Here is an 11,900-nt window from a genome sequence, read left to right as displayed (position 1 = left end):
TCAAGGCGCCGCTGCACTAGCACTGATAATACTTGTCTGGTTTGTGGGAATAATCTTAGAAAATCCTCCTAATCAAAGCTGCAGCTGCACGAGCAGTGTGATGCCAAACGGAACGAGTCGTGTTTGTGGGGAACAACAACAAGCGTCAGACTAACCTGAGACGTGACGCAGTGAAGGACGACATCAGTCAACAGGATCTGAACTACAGGCTCATTGACCTTTTAAACATCCACGGCTCCCAAACTTTGGCTCTAGCATACTTTGGAGTCCCGTGTTTGGAAAATGTCTGTTTGTTCCTGAAAGTCCTGTTGGCTGTCATCACCGTAATCCAATTCACGGTGTTGGGGACTCATTACTGGAATGACAGCAACTTGTCAGCTTTCAGGCACCGCTGGACGTTTTCTGATGGAGCTAATATTCAGGTAGGTACGGTACTCCACAGTATGCTGGAATCCATGTATCAGCAGTGATGGCGTCCGTGTTAACGGGTTAATGAACTGGAAATAGACTGGCCCACAGGATCCCCATGGTAACCATGTCCACACTGTGAGACTGTTGTTGCTGTGGGTGGGGCCTTTGAGTTGGGATGAGTGAAAGATGTGTAAAGAGTGAGCGTAAAAATATGCCCTCGGGTGGGGGGGGGTCGTCTCTGCTGCAGCCAGGAGATGGCACGGTGCAACTGGAGATCAGGGCCCACGTGCTATTAATAGCCCACCGCACTTTGTAAGTGTGTGTGTGTGTGTGTGTGTGTGTGTGTGTGTGTGTGTGTGTGTGTGTGTGGGAGGGGGGGGGGGGGGTGACAGTTTATGAAGCAGTGTATCCTGCTTTTAGCTGGTTAACACTGCAGACGCTCTTGTCCACAACCCCCCTCTGACAGAGTCCTCCACTGTCCACCTTCTTGGTGCCTGTTGCTGTGACCTGTGACCTTCAGATGTGTCCCCACGTTGCCTGGTAACTGAAGTGGACCAAAAAGAGTTGTAAAGAACAACATGTCTGACCCATTGAAGGACCGGAGGTAAACACGTTTTACCTGGTACAGTTCACCAGTGAGAGGACAGAGGACGGTGTCTGTGTGAACTTGGACTGTGATTAGCAGGCGTTGGTGAGTTGCATGCTGGGAGGTGTTGGACCAGCAGCAGGAGCATGGACTTGGGGTGGCTGGAATGAACCCTGGGTTCTGTCTGCAGGGTGATGGCACAAATTCAGCACTGGATAACATCACAGTCCAATCTGTCCCCCGCCGCCGCACGTCTGTGTGTCTTTGTTCTTTGAGCCGCCGTGATATATTTGGCGCGTTGCTACGGAAACTAGCCTTCATTGTTGCCTCATCTGAGGACAGAGGAACAAACTGTGCCCTTTTTCTTTTCTTAAGTACGTGCCTGACACTGAGCTCGGGTATGACGTTCCAGCACAGGACCTGTGTGCTGAGGGGCACTGGTTTTCATCAGACACACACACACACACACACACACACACACAGGGTGATGATGTGTGTTGCAGTCATCAGAAATCTCACTGCCTGTCGGGCAGCAGCGTCACGTTCACTCCTCTGCAATTCAGTCAGTTTAACGTGATGACGCCTCAGGATGCCGCCCACAAACTCCACAGCAGGAACCGCCGCGTCAAACACGAAACATGGCCGACAGCCTGCGAGCGCTTCCTCCTTTATCTCCTTCTCCGGGGCCCTCCTGTCCGTTTATTTTAATTGCTTTCCAGTGTTTGTCTGTGTCCATTTGACGTCTCTGCCACCTCCGATAAGAGCGGCAACAACGGCAAATTCATCTGAAAACATTTACAAGGCTGAAATGTCTGTGGAAAGAAATCTGATCAGCACCGCGTGGTGACTGGGTGGGCTTCAGCACATGCGTCTACAGTAGCAGCTGGTTCCCGGTGTGAACGTGGTGTATGACTGCGTGGAGGGAACAGACGGAATCAAACAGATCAGGGATGAGAGGAGCGGCCGCTGGCAGAGGCTCCTGATTGGTCAGACGGTCCCATCTCATCCGCCAAAAGAGCAAGAACCTGGTGTCTGTCTCCAACAGGATGTGAAACCATCAGGGGTGTGAACATCCCATTCCTGTTGGAGACAGCGCACTGGAGGACAGAGGCAGCTGGCCGTCGTTTCCCATGAGGCTCGGCGGTTGGGTCCGTTAGCTTTAGCCAAATAGCGCTAATTGTTTCGCTGGCCAAAAGCTGACAGGAGTGTCTGTGTACGTGTGTTCCACTCAGAGAGGATGAACCTTCATCCCCTTTGTAGGTCAGGGTCGTCTGAGCGCAAGTCACAACCTCATACTCAGGTCAAAGGTCACTACTAAGTCGTGTGTGTCACTACTAAGTCGTGTGTGAGATCATCTGTCAGACAGCAAGTAGAACGTCAGTTCATTTCATGTTTTCTTTTCTCTCTACAGACTCAGACGTTGTGTAAAGGCCTCAATGAACTCCAGAACGGACAGGTGGGTGTGTGTGTGTGTGTGTGTGTGTGCGTGTGTGTTCAGAAAACAGGAAGTACAGAAACGCTTGTCGTGTTTCCAGTCGTCCTGACCATGGTAATCCATCAGTTTGATCTATGACAGCGAGCCCCAGTGGTCGTTGGTGGATGCATGTCGCAGCCTGCCGATGCGTGACTTCCTGCACGCGTCATCTGATCTTATCAAAGGAACGCTGATCGGTCCTATTGACTGTAACTTTGGCTGGAAGGAGGGAGGGGCACTGTCCAACGCAGGGGAACGGGTGAAAGAAAGAAGAAAATGGTGCGTTGATGGAGGGTCGCTAACTCCCCCCGCTAACCGGCTCCTGAAATCTGCTGAAAGGATGAGTCAATATTTACACACTGACTGCACACTGATGTTACAGGAGGAGGAGGGAGGACCAGATAGAGTCACAGAGGAAGGACCCCCCCTCACTGCCTCAGGCTGTCAGCCCACAGGCACAGAGGTGGGGGTTAGTTGTCCACTGTGTGAGGATGTCTGTCCCCAGCAGATATTCCTTCTCTGCTGAAGAAGACCGTTCTGTGTTTGTGTGCTGGAACGTTTCCTGACACCCCCCTCCCCACCCTTCTTTTGGTTGGAGGGTGTGCATGAAGATTAACAGAATAGCACCTGCTGGTTGTCAGAGGAACTGCAGCCTCAGAAACTTCCTGCTGGCCTCTGATTGGCTGACAGTGACTCTTTTGTGGCTGCATCTGTTTGCGTCCATTGTTCAGGGTGTTCCATCTGCTGCCCCCCAGAATGACCAGCTGCCCCCCTTTAAACCCTCAGCTGCTGATGGAACGAGCCTCTGATTGGTTGTCATTGTCAGTGTGAAACCAACCTACACTAGGTGTAGTCAGTCATGAAACGACTGATGGATGTCATCTTCAAACAGGAAGTCCTGTCACACTTTCAGAATAAATTAACCACTTAGCAATAAATCAGTCGATGGTCACATTCCACTGGAGTCACATGATGTTAATTTACAATCCAGTGTTTGTCAGCTGACAGCGTCACGTGATGATGTCACACCAGCAGTTCTGTCCTGTGGACCACTTCCTGCAGCTGTGTGTGTGTTTGTGTTTGTTGGGAGGCAGGGGCCCCCCAGTGCCAATGGTGGGCGGGGGGGCCAGACTGTCCTCTGTTCTCGCTGATAAGCTCGCACAGTGTGTGTGTGTGTGTGTGTGTGTGTGTGTGTGTGTGTGTGTGTGTGTGTGTGTGTGTGTGGTGTGTGTGTGTGTGTGTGTGTGCTGTGTGTGGTGTGTGTGTGTGTGTGTGTGTGTGTGTGTGTGTGTGTGTGTGTGTGGGGAGGGGGGCATGTATCGTTGGCATTGTTAGCTCTGACGTGAGTTCACGACAACTGAGGTCAGAAGTCATCTCCACTGCTCAGAGGGCGGGTCCCTGTCAGGTGACAGCTGAGGGGCGTGACCCAGAATGAACCTCTGATGATTGGCTGATTTATCAACCAATGACATGTCGGGATCAACATGCGTCGCTGGTATCAGTAGTGGTACTACTACTACTGATATTAGTACTAGTAGTAGTACCAGTACTGATAATACTTATGATATTACTGCTAACAGTACTAGTTGTAGTAACAGGTTCTTTTAAATATTTCTGGTTGTGGTGATGTCATTGTGCTGTCCTTCATTCACTGTGGGGTGGGGGGCACGGCGGCCTGCAGGGACTTTGAACACCGACCTTTGAAACAATCAGAGGCGCCCGACAACTGCTGAATGACGAGTGGTGGCCCCCAGGTCCTGAAGCAGCGGCTGCCTGTAGATTCCATTGATCCCTGAAATAATGCCCCCAACACACACACACACACACACAGGACCTGGAGAACCAACAGTGATTGGAATCAATGCCGGTTCAGAGCTGAAGATCCACTGCTGCTTCAGCAGCTTCAGGACCTGGAGGACGACTAGTGGCAGTGGTAGAAGGTCTGTGTGTGTGTGTGGGGGGGGGGCGGGGGTGGACTGTGGTGGGACGTGATATCAATTATTTACAGTCTCTGTTGTCACGAAAGAGAATAAAGCTCGTGTACCTAACAGACGTGTTTTTCCTTTCCTGGTTGTGGTGGTGGGGGGGTGATATGGGGGATGGGTGGGTGTGAGCCTGAGGCCCCCCCCCAGTACTGATGTACTACAGTCAGTGGTCTTCTTTCTATCTCTCCTACAGAAACTTCCTGTCAGAAGTTGTCCCGTCGGGTCGGGACTAAGCCGCTGTCGCTCATCAAGCCCGCGGGTCAGAACATCGCCATCTCCGTGGTACCGGCAAAGGCTCCGTTTCCATGGTGACCGCACACATCAACGGACAGAAGGCGGTGGTCTCGGAGTCCCTGCAGACGTCCCCCATCAACCTCCAGACCGTTCACTCGTTCAGCAGCAGGAGACCGACGGAGCTGCAGCCTCCTCAGGTACAGACACACCTGGGGGGCAGGGTGGGGGCTGAGTGGCTGAATGGAGATGCAGGTGTCCTTAGTGTTGAAGGTGTCCTCTTCCAGAAGCCGCCCCATCATGCCCGCTGCTGCTGTTTACAGCTGCATTGTTCACAGGAAGTGGAACCTTCTGGAGAGAATCCTGAGTCATAAAGACCTTGACCAATCAGAGGCCGTTCTGGGGGAGGGTGTGGGGGGGGCTCCTTCAGGCCACCTGGCTGCTAATTGTGAGATCAGTAACGAGTTGCACTGGGTGGGACGCTCCGCATGACACAACTCAAGAGTGGCTGCATTGTTACTGTGTGTGTGTGTGTGTGTGTGTGTGTGTGTGTGTGTGTGTGTGTGTGTGTGTGTGTGTGTGTGTGTGATGACACTTGTTTTTTCTCCTGGATGCCGTTGAAAAAGTAGAACTTGATGAAGGAAGCAGAAATGACTGGTCCAATGTTGTCATGCAGGTTGGAACTCTGTGTGTGTGTGGCGTGCGTGTGTGTGCGCGAACTGAGGTTGCTGATATTCGGAGAAAGAGGCAGCAATTACGAGAATGAAAGCTGCACTACAAGAATTTTATCTCAGCAGTTGCCATGGGAACAGGCCTTGGCCGCCGCCTCCCCCTCCTCCTCCTCTGAGCTGCTCTGCAGACAACACAATGGAGGGAGGGGGAGGGGGACTTTCCCTTCTTCCACCTGTGCAGGTTCATGTCAGTAGCAGCCAATCACAGCGCAGCAAACAGGTCACCTGACAGAACATTTCTGTATGTTCCAGATGTTGGGAACTCTCACTGCCGTTCCCATCAAGGTGCCTCAGGTGAGCTCGCTGCACCGGCTGGCAGGTCAGGCTACCAACGTGCTACCTCAGGTAACACACACAGACACACACACACACTCTCGCACCAGCCCAGAGTTCAGTCTGATCGTCCACGTGGTCGATCTGGTCAATGTGTCAGACGTCCAGTAGGTGGCACCACCACCAAGCACAGAGGTGGATGTGGTGAAGTCATGTGACACATCATGAATGTCTGTGATTGGCTGACGTGTGACTGTCCTGTGGGTGCCCCGACAGGTCAGGCCAAAGACCCAGATTCCCGACAGCCTCCCCCACAGCCCGTGTCAGGAGCTGCAGCCCCTCAGCCTGCAGCGCGCCACCGCTGTGGTCAGCCCCCGCAGCCAGGGCCCCACCCTGCCCACCACCAACAGCAGTTCAGTCCTGACCGGCAGCCCCAACAGTCACAGCGACGCCGTGTCGCCGCCACCAGCCCCACCCCACAGCCTGCCCGGGGGCTCCGAGTCTAGCAGCCCCACGCAGCACGCCTCGGCGGGGCCCGGCGTGGCCTATGCTATCATCGCCACCGGCAACGGCGTGTCCACTGTTAGCGAGGCTGTAAAGGTGACACCACGTCAACAGACTGTTTCTGGTCGATGGAACCAGAACTGGTGTTTCATCTGTGTGTGTGTGTGTGTGTGTGATCATCAGGTGATAATCATCCAGCCTCAGCACCTGCTGCCACTGACAGCTCTCCAGGGGGCAGGCTGACCTGCCCACACAGGAGGCCCCGCCCACTCCCAGGCAGCCCTCCCAGAAGAAGGGCGAGGACTCCGAGTGAGCGTGCGTGCACACACAGAATCAGGAAGTGATGTCATGATTGATGTGGCATGTTGGCGTTAACGTCCTTGAACATTTCTTCCAGAAAATCGCCTTCATGGTCGCCCTCGGCCTTGTCACCACAGAACACCTGGAAGGTGAATCCCTATCAGATGTCAAAGGTCAGCTGATCGAGAAAGCTTCAGCACCGCCATCAGTGGGGCGCGGACAGTCACCCTCTGATGTCTCTGCTCCTCTTCTCTTCGCAGCGCAAACGCCTGGGCGTCACATTACCTGAACAGCTCGCTCTTCCTGTCGGCGCGAGGGTAACGTCCTCCTCCTTACGCGTGACGTTTGGAGCCTGGGCGATACATCGATGTTAATATGTGGATGTATTATTGTTTGACGACATGGATATAGTTGTAATTTGCGCTGTGATCCGCTGCAGTCAGCTGATCAGAGGAGATGGTCAGGACACACACTAACACAAACAACGTAGAACATGGAGGAGATGGGACGCAAAGTCAGGGAAAGATTGAAAGCAGAGAACACGATCGCCAACATGGACCACTGCTCCACGGTTCTCTCCAGTTCTGATAAACGTAAACAACCAAAAAAAGTGTCAACGACAACGAGACGAGGAAACAAAGAACCGGATTGTTATCGCCGGTAAACCTGTCAGTAGACTCCCTGGTGGAAGGTAGAGGGACGGCCCCCTCTGTCTGCAGGGACCAATCAGAGGACGTCATTTTGTGACTACTGGCTCAGCTCTCTAGAAACCCTCCAACCAGAGGTGGAATTAAGAACCCCTACCAGGTACCAGGTTCTGTCACCAGTGGAAAATGCAAAAAAAGTTGAAAAAAATGTCGACATACATTTCACAATAAGATTTAAAGTCTATGTTCTATTTTAAATGTCCACCTTCCAGAGCTTTGACTTCATCGAGGGTCCTCCAGTATGACAGTCAGTATAATACTGTCTAGACATTAGACATTGTCTCATTTGAACCAGAAGTAGAAACCTGTTCATCCATTTACCAGACCGGGTCCTGGGTACACGTTGGATTTCCATCCGTTGACTTTCAGTGAACCTTCAAGTGATGTCCCATTTGTCCTCTGACATCCACTGAACGTTGTCCCTTTGTGTAAAAAACTCTTGAGTCCGTCCATCGTGTATCACCACATGTATAGAGATCTGACTTTGGGTTCGTTATCGCCCAGCCCTATGTGATGTGAATGTCTATGATGTGTGACTGTGCCCCCCCCCCCCCAACACACACACACACCCTGCATGGCTTCACGTTAACACGTCCATGTGTCGCCGCCACTAACTCTACTCTGCTTCCGTCCACATGCTAGACTCTGAGGATTTCTGCTGGAAGGTAGGTCACATGACCGCTGCCCTCCCCCGTCTCTCCTCGTTTGCTCTGAGCCTGCCGGTGGCGCCCTGTGTTGTGCGTGAAGCTAACGGGGGGCGTAGCTGCTGCTCAGACAAACGTGTGCGTTTATGACGTGGAGCGAACGTTGCCTCATGCCCTCCGTTGTGCTATCGCCCAGGACGACATGGAGCATGTACGACCACTGCGGCTGTCTGTAAGGAGGACGGCGAGCTGCAGGCCCTGCCACAAACTGCCCCCGTAACCTTCCACCCTAACTGCCTCCACCCGCCGCTCAAAACTCCACCCAGAGGTCCCTGGTACTGTCCCAAGTGGTCAGAAGAAGGTAGGAGGGTGTGTGAGCTCAGCTCTGCATGTAGACCAACTGCTTGTCCACGGCTAAGGCGCTAACGTTAACCACGAACGTCTGTCTGTCCATCAGGTGCTGAACAAAGAAAACAATGTCGTGGCCACAGAACTATGTTCAGTCCTACGTCACACACAAGACAGGTGGAGGAGCCGCTGGGTGAACGAGTGGGGGCGTCGTCATGTGACGTCTGACCCGCTGACCTGACTGTGTGTGTAGTGTGTGTGTGAGCAGTGAGGCAGGAGGACAAGCGACGGGCTGCTGAGAAGAAACAACGAGCTGAAGAAAGAGTGTGCTCACCTGGAGGAGGAGGGACAAGAAGCTCACACATGACACTTCAAGTAAGAACACACACACACACACACACACACTACACACTTCTCTTAACAACCATCTTGGCCCTGAGTGTGTGTGTGAGTGTGTGTGTGTTGTATTAAAGGCAGCACCAGTCAGTCACATGTTGTTACGTGTTGGCGGAGTCACGTCTATGACGAAGAGCATGGGACACGTGTAATTCTGGTCTGTCACCAGCAGGGTGTCAGTGCTGCATCAGAACTATTGGAAACATCAAACTCAGTGTTTATCAAACTCAGTGTCACGCCCCCCCAGACGAGTCACATAGTGTTTATCAAACTCAGTGTCACGCCCCCCAGACGAGTCACATCTGACCATGTGACCCCCTGACCTGGTGTCTCACCAGCAGATAGAGTGAGTGAGTGTGTGTGTGTGAGAGAGAGAGTGACCTCTGACCTGGTGTCTCAGCAGCAGTGTGTGGACGTGCGGGGAGCGGCTCCTTGGGCAGCAGAAAGACACTCAAGCCTCACTCGATCGGCTCAAGTCTCTCATCCGCCTGATCCAGCGCGAGCAGGTCATCCAGGTTACCATGACAACCACGGCCAGCATCGCCGCCTCCCTGCTGTCGCCGTCGTGGATCAAACCTACCGGCGCCACGACTTCCTGCTCCTCGACTGCGCCCCTGCAGACTGGCCACGCCCGAGATGACGTCACCGACTAGCCCCGCCCCTCGGAGCGACGGCCCTGATCTGTCATGATATTTAACTGTCCCTCCTCGGCGAGCCGTTGTGGAACGGAGAAAAAAAAGCGACAAAAACTGAACGGAGCGTCCGTCGATGGAAGTATTTTTTAAAGCGACACCTGCAGTGCTTAAGAGATTTTTTTGAAGTTCTTTTCTATTTCTTCATGTTCTTGGCCTTAATGTATTGACGACATTACACATTAGACGACGTGCTGCCGCAGGAAGTCCAAAAGATATGTCCCTTTTATAAACAGAATATTGTTGGGCGTCTAGTGAGACAACGGTAGTTAGTGTGGTAGAACAAAGACTGTACATTGATATATGGAGTAGAACACAGACAAGGTTTTTGCCATAATACTTCAGGAAACGTCTCATTGTGTATGTGAACGCATACGAGCCTTCAAACAAACAGAGAATAACTTTTTTCAGTATTAATAGAGTCAAAGAAAGAAGTATTTAAGATTAAAGTACAGAAATTAGCGTTTCTAGTGGAGATTTTAGTATTTTCCTGTCGATGCGTGTGCGTTTGCAGTATTCACAGGATCACTGTACATACCTTGTATTATTATCAGCATCACGTCCGCGACACAAACCGCTGTTTTGTCCACACACATACACACGCACGCGCTGCCGTTGACTGATCGCAGCTCTTCAACGGACGAATCAACGCGCTGCGTCGCTGCCAGATGCTGTCAGGATGAGCGACAAGCTCAGAGCAAACAACACCAACGAGCACTTTCTGTCATTAGCTCCAGCTAACAGTTAGCCACGTCACGTCATCGTTAGCAAACGCCCCCCCCCCCAGAGAAAAGCACAGCTGTCAGCTTCATGTCGACAACAGTCGGCGAAGGACGTTTGGTTCATTCGTTTTTCCTTCACAACGAACCAGACATCATCGTTTGTTTCTGCATCTCGGAGGAGAATGTGACGTCAGGAGCCAAAGTGTCTGACGGCTGGGGGGGCCCCGGCGAGTGTGCGCGTCACTTCAGACTCCTCCCCCTTTAAGCGGTGTAGAAAAATATGCCAAAAACTGTCGTACGGCAGTCGCTCATATCAGATGTCTCTTTTCTTGTGGTTGTTTCCTCGTGTGACGGACGTGTGACCGTCGCCGTCGGTGTCACTTCACAGCCGTCGTTTGTCTTTGTGTCGCAGACGTCAGTTGAGCAGAAACGGACAGATGTGTCAAGCTGCTCTGACGCACTGACCACCGGACCAAGATGGCCTCTCCTGGTCATTCCGGCCATAAGAACGCTGACGATGCAGCGCGGGGCGCCATCTTGTGCTGAGAGCGTCTCTAGTCTTCCTGCCGGGCCTCGTTTTTGTTTCATCCGTTGATGCACGAGCGTCTGAACGAGAAACGAACAAAACATTTTTTTTCATATCAGCTCATCTGTCGGGTCCTGACCGCTGCTGCCGGGGGGGGGGGGGGTCGGTCTCTGGGGTGGCGAAGTAAACGGGGAGCAGCGGGACCTTCGGGTCGGTCTGAACGGCGCCGGTGGACGCCGGCGGCTGATGGGACTGAGAAGGAAGCGGGTGCGCTGACGTCCCGTCATATCGAGGGCCCCCCCTGCACGGGTGGGACGGACCACCGGGAACCATATCAGCGTCATGCCGCATGCGCGCTCTGCCACACCTCGCCCCCCGCGTGTAGAGCTCTTCTCCGGGAGAAACTGTGCCGTGCTCAAACAGATCTATTTTACTACATGAGTCAACATTTGAACAAAAACATTTTATATTCTTTTATCGAGAAGCAAAAAAGTCGTTTTCTATCGTTTGCCACGTCTGGTGTTTTTCTTTTTTCCCGCCAGGAGACGACACGAGGGTGTGTAGCTGGAAGTGAAACGTGTGTGAAGTAGTTTTTGTGCGTCGGGGAGCTGTCCAGTGGATAGTGTGTATAGGAACGTGTTTGTCTTGAATATGCCAATGTAGTTTTCTTCTTTACAATGCATCCCGTCGGTCGGTGGAGTCGCTCAGTGGTTCAAGAGTAGTCTCACTTTTTTGTACCGAGTTCTTACAAAAAATAAATCATGAATAAAAGAAATTCAGCAACTGAACACGTGGTGTGACGGTTTGACCTCTGGGAGGTGGGAACGACCCCTGACCTCTGACCTCTGAGCCGTGGAGCTGATCTGACAGCGGTCGTGTCACACGGAGGTTTGACGACTGAGGAATGTGGAGGTGTGACACCTGCTGGACACACCTGGAACATCACCACCTGTCAGTATGACTACCAGAAAGTATCTGTGAGTACAGGTGAGTACGTGTACCAGTCGGTACCAGTAAGTATCTGTGAGTACAGGTGAGTACGTGTACCAGTCGGTACCAGTAAGTATCTGTGAGTACAGGTGAGTACGTGTACCAGTCGGTACCAGTAAGTATCTGTGAGTACAGGTGAGTACGTGTACCAGGAAATTTCATTCTGGTTGTTGATTCAAGTCGAGTCAGGTCACACATCTCTGTCTGTCTTTGTTTGTCTCTCCATTCATTACATTCAGGTCATAGATGTACTTGCTCTTGTATTCACAGTATGTGTCTCCACCACTGCTGCAGGATTTGACTTCAGTTTAAAACATCTGAAATCTACACGGTGACATCCAGAGCCAGGATGACGGGACCAGCGACCCAGCCGACTGTCA

At 52.3% G+C, this 11,900-nt stretch overlaps 1 protein-coding gene across 1 annotated transcript; it reads left to right on the top strand.

The window, feature by feature from the left end:
- Positions 1-4,649: 4,649 nt before the first annotated feature.
- On the top strand, positions 4,650-9,243 carry LOC144739860 (PHD finger protein 21B-like; the record flags this gene model as incomplete). The annotated part of the gene is given in 12 exon segments (XM_078622752.1): positions 4,650-4,682; positions 4,685-4,754; positions 4,757-4,887; positions 5,671-5,763; positions 5,968-6,103; positions 6,161-6,291; positions 6,593-6,644; positions 8,043-8,193; positions 8,304-8,371; positions 8,463-8,485; positions 8,487-8,549; positions 8,986-9,243. Coding segments are annotated over 12 exon segments (1,209 nt in total), but the record flags the coding sequence as incomplete, so codon positions are not given.
- Positions 9,244-11,900: the final 2,657 nt, after the last annotated feature.

The sequence above is a fragment of the Lampetra planeri genome, unplaced genomic scaffold, assembly GCF_965212315.1.
Source record: "Lampetra planeri unplaced genomic scaffold, kcLamPlan1.2.h2 scaffold_1756, whole genome shotgun sequence".
NCBI classification, from domain to species: domain Eukaryota; kingdom Metazoa; phylum Chordata; class Hyperoartia; order Petromyzontiformes; family Petromyzontidae; genus Lampetra; species Lampetra planeri.
Note: the sequence above shows the minus strand (reverse complement) of the source record. Positions and strands in the feature narration are given on the sequence as shown.